Genomic DNA, 21,976 nt, shown 5'->3' on the forward strand with positions numbered 1-21,976 from the left:
GCTACTCACCCTGTCTGTCAAGCCACTATATATATAAGAGAGAGAGAGAGAGAGAGAGAGAGAGAGAGAGAGAGAGAGAGAGAGAGAGAGAGAGAGAGATCCAGCTCACTTCACAGAAGGAAGGAACTGGTTAGAGGCCTTAGACTCAAAACTTTAGTAAGGAGATGAAAACTTTATGTAAAGACACAGAGTGTTAATGAAGGTACGGCACACTATTTCAACAATACTTCAATCACCTTCCCAACTTAAGAACAGGCACAGTACAGGACTATTTTTGAATGTTGTTGGCATCACCACCGGCTACATTCACCTGGCTGCTTCAGTTAGGTTTCAAGCTGTGGCTCAGTGACGGACAGTGTGTGTACAACTTTCCAGTTTTAATTTTTAGTTTTTCAGTTTTATCACATTTTTATTTTGTGACGTTAAAATTTTAAATTTTTATATATTATGAAAAGGATAAATCACTACTCACCATAGAAAGGACATGTTGAGTTTCAGGTGCAAACCTGTGTGACAGATGTGCTCACTTGTGTGAATGTAGGTATGTGTTTCCTTTTCTGAAGATGGCTCTGGCAGAAAGCTCAATGTGTAACAGTCTTTTCGATGTGCCTGTCTGCAACTGAGTGTGTCACCTTCACGGTGAGTAGCAAACTGCTCTTTACATAGTATTGTTGATATTCCAATCTGGACTTCCATGGTTACATTTTTGGTTCAAATGGCTCTGAGCACTATGGGACTCAACTGCTGTGGTCATTAGTCCCCTAGAACTTAGAACAACTTAAACCTAACTAACCTAAGGACATCACACACATCCATGCCCGAGGCAGGATTCGAAACTGCGACCGTACCAGTCGCACGGTTCCGGACTGCGCGCCTAGAACTACGAGACCACCGCGGCCGGCTGTTACATTTTTATGTATCATTTTATCAACATAGATCAACCTCTTGACAATAATTGATTGAAAATATATTCAAATTAAATATAAAAATTATTCCAACCAAAAACTGACATGAATTCTACAGTTTCAGACACGGGATCACTGAACCCTCCATTGTAACCACATCACACTTTATCTATTTAGTGGCAAGATGAACCACTTGGACAGCTGAACACGTTAAAATTCCTGTTTCTGGGATGGTGAGAGGTGCAATGGTCCAGTATTAAACCTGCCTCCAAGGTTAATGACAAGGGTCAGTGTGGTGGCCACCCTGAACATGATATTTAGGTGATTTTCCACATCCACTGAGGTAAACATTGGAACGGTTCCCACCTCAGTCATACAATGTTACTTCAGCCATGCAAATGCACTGGATGAGCCAGAAGGGATACACATATTCCTCCCTGGAGGATGGCTGGCAGTAGCTTTAAAACATCTTTGGGTGTGGCAACATCCTCATAATAATAGAGTACGTACAGGTATGGTTAGTTCCCCGCAAAACTGGAGATGTGCTATATCAGTCCTGACCCAGCATTGGCTGGATAAAGGGCACCGGCAAGTAAAGGAAAGGAAAGGAAGGAAGCAGAGTGTCAAGGTTAGGGTATAAGCACCTTAGCACCTAAGACATCAAAGTCTATTGTCAAATCATTGTGGCACTTGTTTGTTACACCCCATAACTACCATGGCATAAGCATCACATTATTTTCTACTTGCACTGATACAAACATTGAGAAACAGATGTTCCTGTACAATTTCAAAGCCAGGAGTCACATCTGAATTTTCATCAAAGTCCATGCTTGTAATCTGATTTTTTGTGGAAATTTTGCATTTTGAAATGTGGTTATAATGTCTACTTCAGGTTGAGTATTGGTAAAGTAACAATGAACTCAGTCTTCAAAGAGATACAAACCTGTAGTCATGTGATGAGGAAAAAAAATTAAGTATTCGGAACTGACAGGATAGTGATTTTACTCTTGCCATAATAGACATCGTGTTTATCATTTGAGATATGTTAAAACACAGTTTCTATTTGTCACAATCTCAGGATTTGTGAAGTCTGGAGACTTCCTGTAATAATGACAAAGATGTATGTGATGCATTTTTGGAGTGTGGTAAATTCTTGCAGGTATATTTGTACAGTGCTTTAAACATTATAAAACACAAGTACTTTGCCAAGAATTATACTTCAGATACATACTGAAGCACCATGTTCCAAAAGCTAATACTATTGAAAGTATTTCAGTATACCAAGAACCACTGTTCCGTACACCATGTAACTTAGCACTTCTCACATGCTCGGAGCAAATGAAAAAGGATTCTGCCTATCTCTTCACTTCTAGTACACCACATGTGAAGTGCCAAGACATACACCACATATACTAAAGGAAGTTTCATATGAGCAAACACTTCGCTGCAGAGTGAAAATTTCATTCTGGGAGCATCCCCCAGTCTGTGGCAAAGCCATGTCTTTGCAAATATCCTTTCTTCCAGGAGTGCGAGTTCTGCAAGGTTCGCAGGAGGGCTTCTGTGAAGTCTGGAAGGTAGGAGATGAGGTACTGGCAGAAATAAGCTGTGAGGACAGGGCGTGAGTCATGCTTGGGTAACTCAGTTGGTAGAGCACTTGCCCGCAAAAGGCAAAGGCACCGAGTTCGAGTCTTGGTCCGGCACACAGTTTTAATCTGCCAGGAAGTTTCATATCAGTGCAAACTCCACAGAAGAGTGAAAATTTCATTCCAGAACATATACTGATGGACAAAAATTGTCGAGTCTAACCGGTGACTCGATGGAATAAAGTGCGCGTCATTTATGACTGCGGCCGAGTTTAGGTTCGTTCTGCACATCTGACGTCACAAAACACAGTCAGCCAATGAACAGAGAATGACGTTGCCAGAGCTCAACTGCGGTACAGAGCACGGACGAGTGTCTTCAGATTTAGAAACGTTCAGTCATAAATAGAGTAACTCAACAAAAGCAATGTCTTAAAAGCAGAATTTCTTTTATAGAAAGTTTGGAATAAGCATTCTTTATACCAATTGCTTCATATTCTATTAATTAATAAAACCAAACAAGCAATAAGCCTCCTAATTCAGGCGATAGCAAGGAAAGGTGTTTGTATCATTCTCACTAACCGCTTTTTCGCAATAAAGAACAGCGGTAATTGTTTATTTCCTATCGTACTTCGACGAAACATGAGTAATTCTGTCATACCAACAGTGTTTGTCGGTATTTTGCGCCCTAGTTTAAAGGCCTTAAGGAAGTCTATCGAATAACGAGCTGTGCTAGCGTAATGGTTATAGTATTTGGCTATTAAGTAAAAAAGTTCCGAGTTCTAACCTTGTATGGTGCTTAATATTTTCTTTATTTAAAAACAATATCGAAGTGTCTTACTTCATGAATTTTATTCGTTTGATGTAATTTTTTTGAAATTCCTAGTGGCAACTGAAATCAACCACAGAAAGTATACGCTATGGACTTTTACCTCTGCAAACTCATCAAAACATCGTGCAGTGGTTTAACTACATTTAATGCTGCACAATAACTGCGTTGAACATCAACACAAAATTAAGTCATTTATGGGGGAAAGGTTACAGTCAAGAAGATGTGTTAAAATCAAATTTTTGGGCCAAATACTTTTTGTGAAGTCGAATAAGTGTGTCAAAGCAGCCAGAACACCACGTGTCTGCACAGGCGAGCAGTATATATATATTAAAAACAAAGGTTCCAAGACTTACCAAGCGGGAAAGTGTTGGTAGATAGGCACAATGAATAAAACACACACACAGAATTTGAGCTTTCGCAACCGGCGGCTGCTTCGTCAGGAAAGAGGGAAGGAAAAGGAAAGATGAAAGGATGTGGGCTTTAAGGGAGAGGGTAAGGAGTCATTCCAATCCCGGGAGCGGAAAGACTTACCTTAGGGGGAAAAACAGGATAGGTATATGCTCTCGCGCGCGCGCGCGCACACACACACACACACACACACACACACACACACACACACACACACACACACACACACACACACACACAAGCAGACATATTTATTGTTGTTGTTGTTGTTGGGATGTTTAAGGGGGACTAAACAGCTAAGGTCATCAGTCCCCCATTCCAAAAAACCGGCGAAACAAAATTTACGGAACAGGTAAAACCCCAAGGGGGGAGGAGACGCCCCTCCCCCCAGTCACTGAAAGAACACCAATGTGTCAGCGAACACTAGAGACAAGAAGAGTACAGACGAACACTGGACAGAAAGAAACGGAAGAAAATAAGAGGGTCGGAGACTGGTTGACTGACCATGGGTACAAAAATTGGGAAAGAGTCAACCATCCGAATACACACATTAAAATCTGCAACCAATGAGACACTCGAGGACAAGATACACAGAAAGGGAAAGGGACAGGTCCCCCCTAAATGGAACCATAAAAAGGACTACCACGGATAAAATTTAAAACGTCGTCAGCCATGGAGGCATCGTCGCATAAAACCAAAGGCAACGTGCCCGGGAGATGAAAAGTCTGTCGGAGGATGCGCAGGCGGGGACACTCCAACAAAATGTGGGCGACCGTCAACCGGGACCCACACTGACACAGGGGGGGATCCTCCTGACGCAAAAGATGTCCGTGCGTCAGGTAGGTATGGCCGATGCGGAGCCGACACAGGATGACAGAGTCCCTGCGAGAAGCCCGCAGGGAGGACTGCCACACATCGGTCGTCTCCTTGACAGCCCGCAGTTTATTCGGAGAAGTCAGGCTACGCCACTCGTCACGCCACATCTGAAGCACCTTATGGCGCAACGCCAGCTGCAAATCACGAGCCGGGAGGCCGATCGCCAAAGTGGGGGCGTCGACCGCCCCTTTGGCCAGCCTGTCGACACGTTCATTCCCCGGGATGCCAACGTGACCTGGCGTCCAAACAAAGACCACCGAACGACCAGAGCGGGTAATGGCAAAAACAGACTCCTGAATAAAGGATACCAGAGGACAAGAGGTATAGCAGCGGTCGATAGCCTGGAGGCTGCTCAGGGAGTCACTGCAGATGACGATGGACGTACCTGAGCAGGAACGCATATGCTCAAGAGCGCGCAATATGGCCACCAGCTCTGCAGTAAAAATACTGCAGCCAGCCGGCAAGGAGCGCTGTTCAACATGGGCAGCGTGAGCAAAAGCGTAGGCAGGACGGCCATCCACCAGGGAACCATCGGTGTAGACAGGCTCACAGCCTGAAAATGAGGCGACGAGCGCAAGAAAACGGTGACGGAGGGCCACATGCGGAACCGAGTCCTTGGGTTCCCGTGCCAAGTCCAGGCGGACGGACGGACGGGTCATACACCAGGGAGGCGTGGGTGCACAGGCCCGGAAGGGCGGCAGAAGAGGGAACGACCCCAGTTCCGACAGCAGGGACTGGACACGGACAGCAATGGAAAGCCCAGACCTAGGTCGCCGGTCGGGCAGAGGGAGGACCCTGGCAGGGAAAAGCAGGCGATGATTGGGATGGCCCGGTGAGCAATGCACATGGACAGCATAGTCGGCGAGCAGTCGGTGGCGGCGAATCCGCAGCGGGGGAACCCCGGCCTCCACCAGCAGACTATCCACGGGGCTCGTACGGAAAGCACCAGTTGCAAGCCGAACCCCACAGTGGTGTATGGGGTCCAACAACGTCAACACTGAGGGCGATGCAGACCCATAGGCCAGGCTCCCATAATCAAGCCTGGACTGCACAAGGGCTCTGTACAATCGCAACAGCGTGCTGCGATCTGCACCCCAAGACGCATGGCTCAGGCAGCGGAGGGCGTTGAGGTGCTGCCAGCACTTTTGCTTCAGCTGAGTAATATGAGGAACCCATGTGAGCCGGGCATCAAAGACGAGTCCTAAGAAGCGGCTAGTGTCCACCACTTCAAGTAGGTGACCGTCGAGGTAAAGTTCCGGATGAGGGTGGACCGTCCGACGCCTGCAGAAGTGCATAACTCTAGTCTTGGCCGCAGAGAACTGAAATCCATGAGTCAGAGCCCATGATGCCGCCTTGCGAACGGCTGCTTGCAGCCTGCGTTCGGCGACTCCCGTAGTCATTGAGCTAAATGAGATGCAGAAGTCGTCGGCATACAAAGAAGGAGACACCGACGACCCCACAGCTGCAGCCAGACCATTAATGGCCACTAGAAATAAGGAAACGCTCAATACCGAGCCCTGCGGGACCCCATTTTCCTGTATATAAGATGAACTAGAGGCGGCACCGACTTGCACCCGGAAAGAGCGGCGCAATAAAAAGTTTTGAAGAAAAGCTGGAAGCTGACCACGAAGACCCCACTCGCGCAACGTAGCAAGGATGTGATGCCTCCATGTTGTGTCATATGCCTTCCGCAGATCAAAAAATACAGCAACGAGATGCTGACGGCGGGAAAAGGCCGTACGGATAGCAGATTCCAGCCGGACCAAATTGTCCGCAGCAGACCGGCCCTGACGGAAGCCACCCTGGGATGGAGCGAGGAGACCGCGCGACTCAAGGACCCAACACAAACGCCGCCCCACCATACGTTCGAGCAATTTGCACAAAACGTTGGTTAGTGTAATGGGGCGATAGCCGTCCACCGCCAGAGGGTCCGCACCGGGCTTCAAGATGGGAACGATAACACCCTCTCGCCATTGCGACGGGAACACGCCCTCGCTCCAAATGCGGTTAAAGATGGTGAGGATGTGTCTCTGGCAGTCCCTGGAGAGATGCTTCAGCATCTGCGCGTGGATGCAGTCCGGTCCTGGCGCTGTATCAGGGCAATTGGCGAGGGCAGCGAGGAATTCCATCTCGCTGAAAGGAGCATTGTATTTTTCAGAACGACGTGTGTGGAATGATAACGGCGTCCGCTCGGCGCGCTCCTTTAGAGAGCGAAAGGCAGGAGGGTAAGTTGCAGTCGCAGAGCTCGTAGCAAAGTGCGTGGCAAGGTGGTCAGCAATGGTGGCGGCGTCCGTGCAGACAGCGCCGTCCAGGGAGATTCCAGGGACACCCATAGGGGTCTGGTATCCATAAATCCGCCGGATGCGGGACCACACGAGCGACGGGGAGACACGGGAGCCCAAGGATGAAATGTACCTCTCCCAGCATTCCTGCTTACGCCGTGCAATAAGACGACGGGCCAAGGCACGGAGCTTCTTAAAGGCGATGAGGGTCTCCAGAGACGGGTGCCGCTTATGACGCTGGAGAGCCCGCCTACGGTCGCGAATAGCCTCAGCAATCTCCGGCGACCACCAGGGGACAGACTTCCTCCGAGGGAGTCCAGAAGAGCGAGGGATGGCAGTCTCGGCCGCAGAAATAATTGACGAGGTCAAGACACGGACCACCTCGTCAATGTCACCCTGTGGGAGAGAAGTAATGGTGGCAGCGGAAGTAAAAGCCGGCCAGTCAGCCCTGTTGAGAGCCCAGCGGGGCAGGCGCCCAGAAGAATGACACTGGGGCAGTGACAAATAGATGGGAAAATGGTCACTACCACACAGGTCAGGATGCACTCTCCAGTGAAGGGATGGGAGAAGTCCGGGGCTGCAAAGAGAGAGATCGATGGCCGAGAACGAGCCATGGGCCACACTGAAATGCGTGGGAGCACCGGTGTTCAAGAGGCTAAGGTCGAGCTGAGCCAACACATGCTCCACAGCGCGACCACGGTCATCGGAGACAGTCCCACCCCATAGAGGGTTGTGGGCATTGAAATCGCCCAGAAGCAGCAATGGCGGCGGGAGTTGAGCCAGCAGCGCAGCCAAGACATGTCGGGGGAGTTGCCCATATGGAGGAATGTAAACAGAGCAAACAGTAATAACCGGCGAGAGCTCAATCCTGACAGCGACTGCCTCTAAAGGCGTCAGAAGGGGTACTGGTGAGCTACAGACAGAGTGGTGAACAAAGAGGCAAACTCCACCTGAAGCTCGTTGACAGTCAGCGCGGTTCTTATAGTATCCCCGATAACCGCGAAGGGCAGGGGTCCGCATTGCTGGAAACCAAGTTTCCTGAAGAGCAATGCACAGAACAGGGGAAACACTCAAAAGCATCCGGAGCTCAGGCAGGTGGCGGAAATAACCGCCGCAATTCCACTGGAGAATGGAAGCAGGAAGGGACTGGGAGGGCGTTAAGTCCACTAAGAGACAGACGGCGCCGCAGAGTCAACGGCCGCCACCGAGCGAGAGTCAGCTGTGTCCATAGGAGAGGTCCCCGAGGGTTCCGTGAGGGCGAGATCCGCGGCAGAGGCGAGGATCTCCACCGCATCCCCAGAGCCAGAGCTATTGACAGCAGGCGGTACTGAAACTGCCGGAGCGTCCTTCTTCTTGGACACGTTCCGGTCCTTCTTCTCGCGTCTGTCCTTTGGCTTAGAGGGCTGGGAGAGTTTCTCTGAAGGAGCGTCGGAGGCTGACGACGACGCAGAAGCCCTACGACCAGCAGGTGGATGAACCTTCAGCCACTGGCTGACATCCGGCGGGGTAGCAGAAGAACCGGAAGAAGGGAGGGCCCCGAGGGACCCCTTCCGCGAGAGAGGAGCCGGCAGAGACGACGCCGGCAGAGAAGGGGGAGGGGGAGGGATCGAGCCCCCTGGTTTTGGAGCAGATGTCACTCCTGAAGCATGTGCGGGGGGAGTGACAGAAGGGGGTTGGCCCCCAACTGCTAAGGGGGCAACAGAGGAAGGCTTGCCCCCAGACACAAGGGGGGCAGACAGAGATGGACGGCCCCGAGGGCCAACTGAAGGCGGCACAGAGGAGGCGACAACTGCCGCCCGCGAGGGCGACGATAACGTAGCTGCAGCATAAGAAGTTTGAAGAGGGACAGGATGCAACCTTTCAAATTTCAGTTTTGCCTCGCGATAAGTAAGCCGGTCCAGGGTCTTAAATTCCATAATCTTCCGCTCCTTATGAAGAACGGGGCAGTCCGGCGAGCATGGAGAGTGGTGTTCCCCACAGTTGACACAGACAGGCGGAGGCGCACATGGAGAATCGGGATGGGAGGGGCGTCCGCAATCTCGACATGTGGCACTGGATGGGCAACGGGAGGACATATGCCCAAACTTCCAGCACTGGAAGCACCGCATCGGGGGAGGGACGTATGGCTTGACGTCACAACGGTAAACCATTACCTTGACCTTCTCAGGCAATACAGCACCCTCGAAGGCCAAGATAAAGGCACCGGTGGCCACCCTGTTGGTCTTGGGTCCTCTGTGCACACGACGGACAAAATGCACACCACGTCGTTCCAAGTCAGCTCTCAGCTCGTCATCGGACTGTAACAAGAGGTCGCGATGGTAAATAATCCCCTGGACCATATTTAAGCTACTGTGGGGAGTGACGGTAACAGGGACGTCTCCCAGCTTATCACACAAGAGCAACGCCCGTGACTGGGCTGGGGAGGCCGTCTTGAGGAGGATGGACCCATTCCTCATTTTAGACAAACCCGCCACTTCCCCAAACTTATCCTCCAGGTGTTCCACAAAAAACATAGGCTTTGTCGAAAGAAAGGAGTCACCATCACTTCTGCTGCAGACAAGGTATTGTGGTACATAAGGCTCCTGCTTGGCACTAGATCTGCGTCCCTCCCATGGCGCAGCCAACGAGGGGAACGACTGAGGATCATATTGTGCAGCATCGAATTCAATTTTGCCTCGCTTAGAGACGCTGGTGGCAGTGCGACCACCAGCTTGCTGAGATTTATTGCGCTTCATTGCGCCACATCCGCCCAGATGCCACCTACTCCGAACGAGGGCTCTCCCCAAGGGCGCCACCCAGCCAAAGCAACGGGTACCTGGCCGATATCCCATTGCCCGGAGTCCCCGTGCCCCAGACAAGATGGGCACATACTCCTTGGCATGCATGGGGAGGAAACAGCTCTGGCATCTGTAGTGCGATCCCTGCGTGGTCAGGGGGCTACCACCAAGAGGGTACATGACGACCCCACCACAACGGACTGGCTACCGTGCTGGATTTTAGGTGTTGAAAGGGTCCACAATTGCCGTGGGCGCTAAGAAGGGGATTGCGCACAAGACGAGGAGGCAACCCAGAAGACATGGGGTGTAAATCCCTCCACACGACAATAGATAGCATGCAATATGGAGGTGCACGATGGACCAATAGAAAAACACCACGTAAGGCGTCCTTCCCCAAATGGCACGCACTAACAACGGAAATTTTGAAAATGGCAGGTCAAACCCAAGTGGGGACCATCACATAAGGCCGAAACTTTGAAGACTCCTTTTAGTCGCCTCTTACGACAGGCAGGAATACTGCGGGCCTATTCGTACCCCCGAACCCGCAGGGGGCAGACATATTTAAAGGCAAAGAGTATGGGCAGAGATATAAGTCAAGGCGGAAGTGTGGAGGCAAAGATGATGTTGAATGACAGGTGAGGTATGAGTGGCGGCAACTTGAAATTAGCGGAGATTGAGGCCTGGTGGATAACGAGAAGAGAGGATATATTTATTTCTTGAAATACCTTAATCCTACTCCCAACATCACCACAGCCAAAGCCCAGGCTATCAGTGACGTGAAAGCTGACCGATCCATCATTCTTCCGGCTGACAAGGGTTCCACGACCGTGGTACTTGATCGTCAGGAGTATGTGGCTGAGGGACTGCGTCAGCTTTCAGACAACTCTACATACAAAGTTTGCCAAGGTAATCCCATTCCTGATGTCCAGGCAGAGCTTCAAGGAATCCTCAGAACCTTAGGCCCCCTACAAAACCTTTCACCTGACTCCATCAAACTCCTGACCCCACCGACACCTCGCACTCCTACCTTCTACCTACTTCCTAAAATTCACAAACCCAAACATCCTGGCCGCCCCATTGTAGCTGGTTACCAAGCCCCCACAGAACTTATCTCTGCCTACGTAGATCAACACCTTCAACCCATTACATGCAGTCTCCCATCCTTTATCAAAGACACCAACCACTTTCTCGAACACCTGGAATCCGTACCCAGTCTGTTAGCCCCGGAAACCATCCTTGTAACCATTGATGCCACTTCCCTATACACAAATATCCCACACGTCCAGGGCCTCGCTGCAATGGAGCACTTCCTTTCACGCCGATCACCTGCCACCCTACCCAAAACCTCTTTCCTTGTCACCTTAGCCAGCTTCATCCTGACCCACAATTTCTTCACTTTTGAAGGCCAGACATACCAACAATTAAAGGGAACAGCCATGGGTACCAGGATGGCCCCCTCCTATGCCAACCTATTTATGGGTCGCTTAGAGGAAGCCTTCTTGGTTACCCAAGCCTGCCAACCCAAAGTTTGGTACAGATTTATTGATGACATCTTCATGATCTGGACTCTCAGTGAAGAACAACTCCAGAATTTCCTCTCCAACCTCAACTCCTTTGGTTCCATCAGATTCACCTGGTCCTACTCCAAATCCCATGCCACTTTCCTTGACGTTGACCTCCATCTGTCCAATGGCCAGCTTCACACATCCGTCCACATCAAACCCACCAACAAGCAACAGTACCTCCATAATGACAGTTGCCACCTATTCCATATCAAACGGTCCCTTCCCTACAGCCTAGGCCTTCGTGGCAAACGAATCTGCTCCAGTCCTGAATCCCTGGACCATTACACCAACAACCTGAAAACAGCTTTCACATCCCGCAACTACCCTCCCGACCTGGTACAGAAGCAGATAACCAGAGCCACTTCCTCATCCCCTCAAACCTAGAACCTCTCACAGAAGTACCCAAAAAGTGCCCCACTTGTGACAGGATACTTCCCGGGACTGGATCGGACTCTGAATGTGGCTCTCCAGCAGGGATACGACTCCCCTAAAATCCTGCCCCGAAATGAGATCCATCCTTCATGAAATCCTCCCTACTCCACCAAGAGTGTCTTTCCGCCGTCCACCTAACCTTCGTAATCTCTTTGTTCATCTCTATGAAATCCCCAAAGCACCTTCCCTACCCTCTGGCTCCTACCCTTGCAACCGCCCCCAGTGTAAAACCTGTCCTATGCACCCTCCCATCACCACCTACTCCAGTCCTGTAACCCGGAAGGTGTGCACGATCAAGGGCAGAGCCACGTGTGAAAGCACCCACGTGATTTACCAACTGACCTGCCTACACTGTGACACTTTCTATGTGGGAATGACCAGCAACAAACTGTCCATTCGCACGAATGGACACAGGCAGACAGTGTTTGTTGGTAATGAGGATCACCCTGTGGCTAAACATGCCTTGGTGCACAGCCAGCACATCTTGGCACAGTGTTACACCGTCCGAGTTATCTGGATACTTCCCACCAACACCAACCTATCCAAACTCCGGAGATGGGAACTTGCCCTTCAATATATCCTCTTCTCGTTATCCACCAGGCCTCAATCTCTGCTAATTTCACGTTGCCGCCACTCATACCTCACCTGTCATTCAACATCATCTTTGCCTCCACACTTCCGCCTTGACTTATATCTCTGCCCATACTCTTTGCCTTTAAATATGTCTGCTTGTGTCTGTGTATGTATGGATGGATGTGTGTGTGTGTGTGTGTGTCGGGGAGGGGGGGGGGGGGGGGCACACGCGAGTATATACCTATCCTTTTTCCCCCCTAAGGTACGTCTTTCTGCTCCCGGATTTGGAATGACTCCTTACCCTCTCCCTTAAAACCCATCCTTTCATTTTTCCTTCCCTCTTTCCTGACGAAGCAGCCGCCGGTTGCGAAAGCTCAAATTGTGTGTGTGTGTGTGTGTGTGTGTGTGTGTTTTATTCATTGTGCCTATCTACCGGCGCTTTCCCGCTTGGTAAGTCTTGGAATGTTTGTTTTTAATATATTTTTCCCATGTGGAAGTTTCTTTCTATTTTATTTACATCATATATGTGTGTGTGTGTGTGTGTGTGTGTGTGTGTGTGTGTGTGTGTGTGTGTGTGTCCGATCGCGCGCCTTGTGACGGCTTAACCAACTCTGGTTTCTTTTAAAGTGAGAAAGCCAGCATCCCTACCTGTGCAACAGCAGCCATGGGTGATTTTCTTTACCACAGGTTCCCAAACCTGATAAGGGTTTCTTTACTCAGGATCTCAAGCTGATGCTATAATTCTGTAAGTGTCACAGGCAAAAGCTAGAAGATGTCACTTTTGGGATCCAAAGCTTATGCTTACTTTAAGCTACTTTAATTTCTTACATGTTTCATTAACTTGCTGTAGGAGGTTCTGAGGAAAACTGTACTGCTCATCAGATGATATCATTATGTTACTGCTCCGGAAGAAATTTTGATAAGACAGAACCCAAAAAAATTATACTTAAATGTGTTTACCTCAGAATACTAGAACAAAAAAAAAGGGGGGGGGGACTATCCTTTATATTAGGTTACTTAATCCATACCCCGAAAATACTTCTGGAGATATAAATAGCTGATTGTTTTCAGGTGACTGCTTCAGATTTTTCCATATGTAAATCACTCAAGAATTATTTATTATTATTATTATTATTATTATTTCACTGAAGACTGCAAAAACTTTTATACAATGATCACATTTTTTTTCCCTTCAAGAAAATATTGGCCAACAAATTATGTCTCAAAGTTTCTGTAAACTCCAGGGGGCACTGTTGATACATTATGTGATCAAAAGGATCCAGACAACCCCCCCCCCCCCCAAAAAAAAAAAAAAAAAAAAAAAAAAAAAAAAAAAAAAAAAGTTTTTCATATTAGGTGTATTGTGCTGCCACATATTGTCATGTACTCCATATCAGCGACCCCAGTAGTCATTAGATAATGCGACAGCAGAAAAGGGCACTCCGCGGAACTCACGGACTTCAAAAATATGTGTCTGTAGACAAGATTTCCACATACCTGTTTCTGATGTGCTAGTGAAATGAAAACATGAAGAGAGACATACAGCACAAAAGTGACAGGCCGACCTTGTCTGTTGACTAACAGAGACCGCTGACAGTTGAAGAGGGTCGTAATATGTAATAGGCAGACATTTATCCAGACCATCACACAGGAATTCCTAACTGCATCAGGATCCACTGCAAGTACTATGACAGTCAGGTGGGAGGTGAGAAAACTTTGATTTCATGGCCTAGCACCTGCTCATAAGCCACACACCATGCTGGTAAATGCCAAAATATGCCTCGCTTGGTGTAAGGAGTACAAACATTGGACGATTGAACAATGGAAAACCGCTGTGGAGTGATGAATCACGGTACACAATGTGGCGATCCGATGGCAGGGTGTGGGTATGTGAATGCCCAGTAAATGTCACCTGCCAGTGTGTGTAGTGCCAACAATAAAATTTGGAGACGGTGGTGTTATGGCGTTTCATGGAGGGGGTTTGCACCCCTTGTTGTTTTGCGTGGCACTACCACAGCCCAGGCTACATTGATGTTTTAAGCACCTTCTTGCTTTCCACTGTTTAAGAGTAATTCAGGGATGGCGATTGCATCTTTTAACACGATCGAGCACCTATCCATAATGCACGGCCTGTGTCGGAGTAGTTACATGACAAAAACATCCCTGTAATAGACTGGCCTGCACAGAGTCCTGACCTGAATCCTATAGAACACCTTTGAGATGTTTTGTAATGCCGACTTCGTGCCTGGCCTCACTGATCGGCATCAATATCTCTCCTCAGTGAAGCACTCCTTGAATGGGCTGCCATTCCCAAGAAACTTTCCATCACTTGATTGGATATATGCCTGCGAGAATTGAAGCTACCATGAAGGCTAACGGGAGGCCAACACCATATTTAATTCCAGTATTACAGATGGAGGGCGCCATGAACTTATAAGTCATTTTCAGCCAGGCATCTGGACACTTTTCATCACATAGTGTAGCTACACTATCGGGTCAAACAAATGACTATATCTCCAAAGTATTGAATTAATGATCATAAAACTTTACCAATGTTCATTCAGAACATACGCAAATGTTCACACAAAATTTCAGCTAACTCCTTGATGATCACATTGGAACTTTTTCTCAAATTACAGCACTTGGCATTGGGATGGTAATACTGTCATCTTAAAAATTTGACAGACTTTTGTATTGTATACCTTAACATGTACATCCATATTTCAAGCTATATACTTTCCTGCTCATGTCAAAAATCACTGAATAATTTACATCAATACCAAAGAAACAAAAATTACTCAAGTATTATATCACCTAATTATGTGTTCATTTTCTGCAGCACAAAACCTATCCCAGAATGTCACTTTCACATTTTCATTCTTTTTACAGTCTGGAAGTGAGATTTATTCTGTGGTCTTGTTATAGTAACTATCCAAGTATTCACATTGACTGATATTGGTAAACCACAGAAAACTTAAATCTAGATGATCAGACCATGATTCCCCTTGCCTTTTCACACTACTACTTGCTCAATGTACTAATTATAGTAACACTATTTTCTAGATCTATTCATTCTGACCACAATCTATTCATAATGAACTATAGATTAAAACTGAAGAAACTGCAAAAAGGTGGGAATTTCAGGAGATGGGACCTGGCTAAACTAAAAGAACCAGAGGTTGTACAGAATTTAAAAGACAGCATTAGAGAACGACTGAAAAGAACGAGGGAAAGAAATACAATAGAAGAAGAATGGGTAGCTTTGAGAGGTGAAATAGTAAAGGCATCAGAGGATCAAGTGAGTAAAAATACCAGGGCTCATAGAAATCCTTGGGTAACAGAAGAAATAACGAATTCAATTGATGAAAGGAGAAAATATAAAAATGCAGTAAATGAAGCAGGCAAAAAGGAATACAAATGTCTCAAAACCGATATTGACAGGAAGTGCAAAATGGCTAAGCTGGGATGGCTAGAGGTCAAATACAAGGATGTAGAGGCTTATCTCACAAGGGTAAGACAGATACTGCCTACAGGAAAATTAAAGAGACCTTTGGAGAAAAGAGAGCCACTTGTATGAATATCAAGATCTCAGGTGGAAACCCAGTTCTAAACTAAGAAGGGAATGCAGAAAGGTGGAAGGAGTATATAGAGGGTCTATACAAGGGCAATGCACTCTAGAGCAATATTATGGAAATGAAAGAGGATGAAGATGAAATGGGAGATATGATACTGCATGAAGAGTTTGACAGAACACTGAAAGACCTAAGCCGAAACAAGGTCCTAGGAGTAGACAACATTCCATTAGAGCTACTGATAGCCTTGGGAGAGCCAGCCCTGAGAACTCTCTACCATCTGGTCAACAAGATGATTGAGACGAGCTAAATACCATCAGACTTCAAGAAGAATATAATAATTCCAATCTCAAAGAAAACAGGTGTTAACAGGTAAGAAAATTACCGAACTATCAGTTTAATAAGTCACAGATGTTATTCAATCTGTATATTCAGCAAGCAGTAAAGGAAACACAAGAAAAATTTGGAGTAGGAATGAAAATTCATGGAGAAGAAATAAAAACTCTGAGGTTTGCCAACAATACTGTAAGTGTCAGACCAGCAAAGGACCTGGAAGAACAGCTGAACAAAATTGACAGTGTTTGAAAGGATGATGTAAGATGAACAACAACAAAAGCAAAATAATGGTAATGGAATGTAGTTGAATTAAGCCAGGTGTTACTGAGGATATTAGGTTTGCTATTTGGGGAGCAAAATAACTGATGATGGTCAAAGTAGAGAGGATATAAAATGTAGACTGGCTATGGCAAGGAAAGCCTTTCTGAAGAAGAGAAGTTGGTTAACATTCAGTATAAGTTTAAGTGTCAGAAGAGAGCTGAATGTTAGATGGGTAGATCACGTAACTAATGAAGTACTGAATAGAATTGGGGAGAAGAGAAATATGTGGCCCAATTTGACTAGAAGAAGGGATCGGTTGGTAGGACATGTTCTGAGGCATCAAGGTATCACCAATATAGTATTCAAGAGCATCGTGGAATATAAAAATCGTAGAGGGAGACCTAGAGATGAATACACTAAGCAGATTAAGAAAGATGTAGGTTGCAGTAGATACTGGGAGATGATGAAGTTTGCACAGGACAGAGTAGCATGGAGAGCTGCATCAAACCAGTCTGTGGACTCACCACCACCACCACATTTAATGCTACCACAAAAGAAAACATCTACAATATCAAAATTTGAATCTAACATTTCCCTTGACCTGTTATCCAAGCTGCCGGAACTTTAGTAAGCCTCATTTCTTCACGAGACCCTGAACACATCATGACTTCAGCCAACAGGCCAAATAGCTGAAGAAATTTGATTAGAGACAACACACTGTCCTCCATCATCACCAACAACCAAAAAACTGTTGACCTTGTCAGTCATATCCATACCTACCAAAGACAAAGCGATTTACCAAAATTCACACACAACAAACAGGAAAAAAAGCTACAATAACATTGACATAACGAAACCAAAATCGTTAACTCATTGAAAAATATCCCGCTGAAAGCATGGTCACCACCAATACCACACACGTGCAATGCTACCGCTCAAATGAACCCCATACACCACGTAACAAGCTAACCATAAACACGCCACCAGAGAGAACCACCGACCCCAACAATACGCCATGTATAAACATGCCACACATGCAAACTAAACCAAAAACATCACCTAACACCCAACATAAACACACCACCAGAGAGCACAATCTATCACATCAAAATGACACCTACAAACACACCACTCTCACAAACTAAACTCCGCACCATCATGACGCCATACCTTATGTCACAGGTCAAAGCCGATGGGTGGAATCTGACGCCTCAGTTGACACCCCCCCCCCCCCCCCCACTAGACCACCCTATGAAGTGTTGCCAGCACATTACACCATATACCAAAAGCAAGTCAAAAGAATTTTGATTGACTTCTAAATGTAATGGTTATAACACTCATGGAAGACCACCTAGACCCTTCATCCCTAATTATAGGTTGCTTGGGGGAAGAGACCAAACAGCGAGGTCATCGGTCTTATCACATTAGGGAAGGAATTAGGCCATGCCCTTTCCAAGGAACCATCCCGGCATTTGCCTGGAGTCATTTAAGGAAATCACGCATCCCTAATTATGCCAAACAGTAATAGAAAGCTGACAAGACTGAAGGGTACAGTCAAAGTGACAACTGTAGTCATTCAATAACAGCATTAATTTTTGTCATCTATATGTACTGCCTATGATCACCAAAGTTAAAATGAGGCAGCCATCTATAACGATAAGGCCACATCACTGATAATTATCCTGTCTTGACAACATAACTCCGAGGTATCCTCTCCCATAACATGATTTCCCCATGATACCCTGGTTGAAATTCCAAATTTCCATCAATCAATAGGTAGCAAATTTTATTTTAGTAGTTCTCAGGGTCCCAAATGAAATTTCCTGAGCTGCCACATCAGTCTGCAATGATTATTCGAAGTTCAGGTAGAATTTGCAGTTTCATCAATGATTTTGTAAGTTGTGAGATCCCCTCTCATGTGGAAATTTCTTTGTTACTGTCATCCATCACTGTGAGCTATGCCATACAGTAATCTCAAGCATATGAGAAATACTCAAAAACACCATTTAATTGCTTTTTCAGGGAAATGTAAAATCAATAGACTGATAGCAAAGCTGCATTATTTTTCAAACTGGATACTGTCCATGTTATGGTCACTGATTGTGCACGACAAGTCAGTCAAGTACTTACTTCCCTTGGAATTAGGAGGAAAAAAATTACCCAAATATTCAACACGAAGGGACCGGAATTCATATTTTTAAAAAACTTCAACTGGTTGTGTCTGAAAGATGAATTGACAGCTGCCTGGAAAATTTTCACAAACACGTTACACTCTGTCGCACTTACTACTATCATTCAGTCTGAAATGCATCTGGAGCCAAAGAGACCTACATACAATAACAAAGATTTCCTAGGTCGGCAAGTGTCTGATCAAGCAACAAACATTACACAATTTGTTTAGAGGATGCTATTCTCTGTTTATGACAGTAGAAGCTGCAGCACAACCTGAAATCTAGGTTTGGTTTGAAGAAGACTGACTGGTTCAGAGTTGGTTAAGCCAATGAATGTGAAAGCAGGAAGTCTGGTTGTGACAAACTGACCAGTAGCGCAGGCTAACGTTTATGACTGCACCATACAGAAATATGAAAGGAGAACCCCAATGGACTTTGCTACAGATCTTTTACTGCAATCATTACACATTCACACATGTTGGCTTTGTTACCTCTCAACCAAAATGTCAACTTCCAACCTAACACAAACCTCATGCTGTGGTGCAAATCAGTGTGGCACCACAACCAAGATGCCAAGGCAATGGAGAGTGGGCTGGTGGGGCCATTATGCATTACCACACTAATGAACATATTACTCCCCAAAATCTATATAACATACAAAAACTACAGTGTAACACATTAATTATAGTATGTACATAAGCAGGTAACCTTTTTCCACACGCAACATATCCATATAAGAGAATGGGAGACCAAACGATACTTTACTATACAGAACAGCTCTCTAGAAGAAAGGTGAGGACACTATCAGCATTTTCATTAAAGTCTAAACTGAAGTTAATGAAAACTTTATATACAAAATTATAATTACTCATCTACAAATAAAGGGAATAATTCTAGTGTTATTGGATCTATTTATGTAAAAATCTATTAACTGCACACAAATGAGAATGTCTAAAATATTGTAAGAGTAAAATGGTGAAACAAAATTAAAAGCACAACTTCATAATTCACAATATTCTTTTAACTTTGTAGAATGTGTGTGAAATGTCTTACCTTCCTGACGGATCTGTTGTACGACGTCCTATACACATAAATTACTTTTTTTTTAATTTCTTGCTCCTGTAACAATGGCCTGATAACGGGCAACAACTCAGATTCTTTGATCTGGTGAGTCGAATAGAACTGCACACTCCTGGTAACCGAGAAACCAATGTTCTCACATACTGAGCAACAAAAATCGGTTTGACTTATGACTTATAACAATCAAACTAAAAAAAATCTGAGACACGATTATCTGAGTGAAATCATCATTACTTCCAGCAATACTGGTGATGGAACTTAGGTTGATAATTAGATGACTGGTTGGGCCTACACTCTTTCACAAAAATCTTCAGAAATAAAGAAAGTGCTTATATCTAATAATTTAACAGAGTCAACTTCAGGAAAGTCACTGTAGAGTGCCTTAACAGAAATCAGCTGATGCCTCTAAAATAGTGATTGCGATTAAAATCTGACAAAAATAGCAGACAGCTTTTACTTCTGAAACCAGAATCAATTATTGCACACTGTATTACGGAAAATTTTAGACGCTCGTATATAGTTGACAATAGCGTCGGAAACTAATCCTATACAGAAACAATTTAAATTCTATTAGCCTATAAACTAGTACCAATACAATATTAGATTACAATGTATTGACAACCAAGCCACAGGACTTTGTAGATACTACGTATTTTTACTACATACAGCGCTGCTAATGATTTTAAAAATTTATTTAACCACAAAACGATAATTCTTATTCTTCTCCTGTTAATACCATCACCAAACCATTTATCAAAACAAGACATAATGCGTTTTACTGAGTTCAACGGCTGCATGTTGGATTGACAAATTGGGGTTCCCAACTAATGACTGATTCGTTTTAGTATCGGGAATGGGTCCAGAAAAAGTAAATATATTTATCTTACTGAATACGATCACAAAATACAACGATAATTCCGATGTGTATCTTTTTCATAACACCGGCGTTTGCAAAGCCTCAATACACCCAATTCTTTGGCATGTTATTAAATTTCAATTGCGAATAACTCACTATAATCGCTGTCCTAACAATAACAGCTCCAAAGCACATTGACTGACTGCTATACGCAGCACTGGTGTCATCCACACAACTGAAACTTTACACAAACATCAAAGGTCCAAACATAAAATGGTTCTGGCTACAAATTACTGGAATTCAACATAGCAATCAATTTCCCAGTACTATTTACACAAGCACGTTGAGTTTATCACATTTATTTTACACCATACCTAATTCGCGTACGTGTACTGCATTTTCTAACTTAACCAGCTTCACTACAAACTTGAAACTCCCAGATCGTCAGTACGTCACGCAGACGCCAATACAGCTCGAACTTCTTCCCTCTCTGTAGGTCCCTTCAGCACGTTTTCCGCAGGCAACGAAAACTTGTACGTGCATTCCCCCACCATCACCATCGAAAGCGATCGGAATTTCTACTGGCACAGTTTTCAAGATCTACATCTTTGTCTATCTAATATCTGTCTATACTACTAGGCGATTATATCGGAGTAAGGAAGAAAAATTTAATTTCCAGTATTTCATATAAATAGATACCGAATTAAAAAATGTAAAATGCAGACATAGTCTATTCATTAAGCGATATAATGCGAAAGGTTCAACACAGTAAGAGAAGTGTTACAGTGAACATGTTTTGAGGTAGTATATCTCATCCCTCACAAATATCCAGACTATATTCATCCAGTATTTGAGAATCAGCGCACATAGTGATTTGAAACAACCCTCACACATAATTTCAAATCTTTGTAAAACTTTACCTTGCTGACACCACTCACAAAATGTTGAAAGGAAAAAAGTTTATATTTTACTACATTTTAGCTGTTCATGTAATACAACTGTCGCATCATGCATGACGTTTTATTTCATTTCCTCTTTACTACTAATTGTATTCGCAAAGCCTTTTGCAGACAGTATTCATATATACCAGGGAATGTAACTGCAAAATTAAATCATTCTAAGATACAAAGTATAGGAGATATGACGTTATAAACATTGAGGTGCGTGAAAAACTAGTTTTCCTTACAGTTCGGAACTACTATTTTATATGTCTTGACGCAAACACCAAACTTATATTCATCCACAATTTGAGAATGAGAGCGTTTATTACCTTACAGCAAAATTTACGCATAATTTCAAACCTTTAAGAAACGTTTCCTTGCCGATATCATCCACAAAATGAGAAAAGGAGCAAAAATTTATTGTGTACTACATTTTCGCTGTTCACGCAGTAAAACTGGCATCACGTTTGAATATATCTCTCCTTCACTACTAATTGCATTTCCAACACATTTTCCTGACAGTGTGCAC

General features: G+C 45.1%; 1 protein-coding gene across 4 annotated transcripts in view; it reads right to left on the reverse strand.

The window, feature by feature from the left end:
• The window catches only part of LOC126299525 (casein kinase II subunit beta-like), a 78,740-nt gene extending 57,621 nt beyond the window's left edge, over positions 1 to 21,119 (reverse strand). Inside the window, exons 1-2 of one of the 4 annotated variants that reach the window (XM_049991500.1) lie at positions 20,881 to 21,119; positions 19,624 to 19,762 (exon numbers count right to left, since the gene is read on the reverse strand). In XM_049991500.1, coding sequence (XP_049847457.1) covers positions 19,624 to 19,661 — 38 coding nt within the window. In that variant the 5' untranslated portion in view covers positions 19,662 to 19,762; positions 20,881 to 21,119. Of the gene's footprint in view, positions 1 to 19,623; positions 19,763 to 20,537 lie in introns of all 4 variants that reach the window. The other 3 variants (XM_049991499.1, XM_049991501.1, XM_049991502.1) reach the window with 3 other exon arrangements.
• Between the last annotated feature and the right edge of the window lie 857 nt (positions 21,120 to 21,976).

Source organism: Schistocerca gregaria, chromosome X, assembly GCF_023897955.1.
Source record: "Schistocerca gregaria isolate iqSchGreg1 chromosome X, iqSchGreg1.2, whole genome shotgun sequence".
Lineage (NCBI taxonomy): Eukaryota > Metazoa > Arthropoda > Insecta > Orthoptera > Acrididae > Schistocerca > Schistocerca gregaria.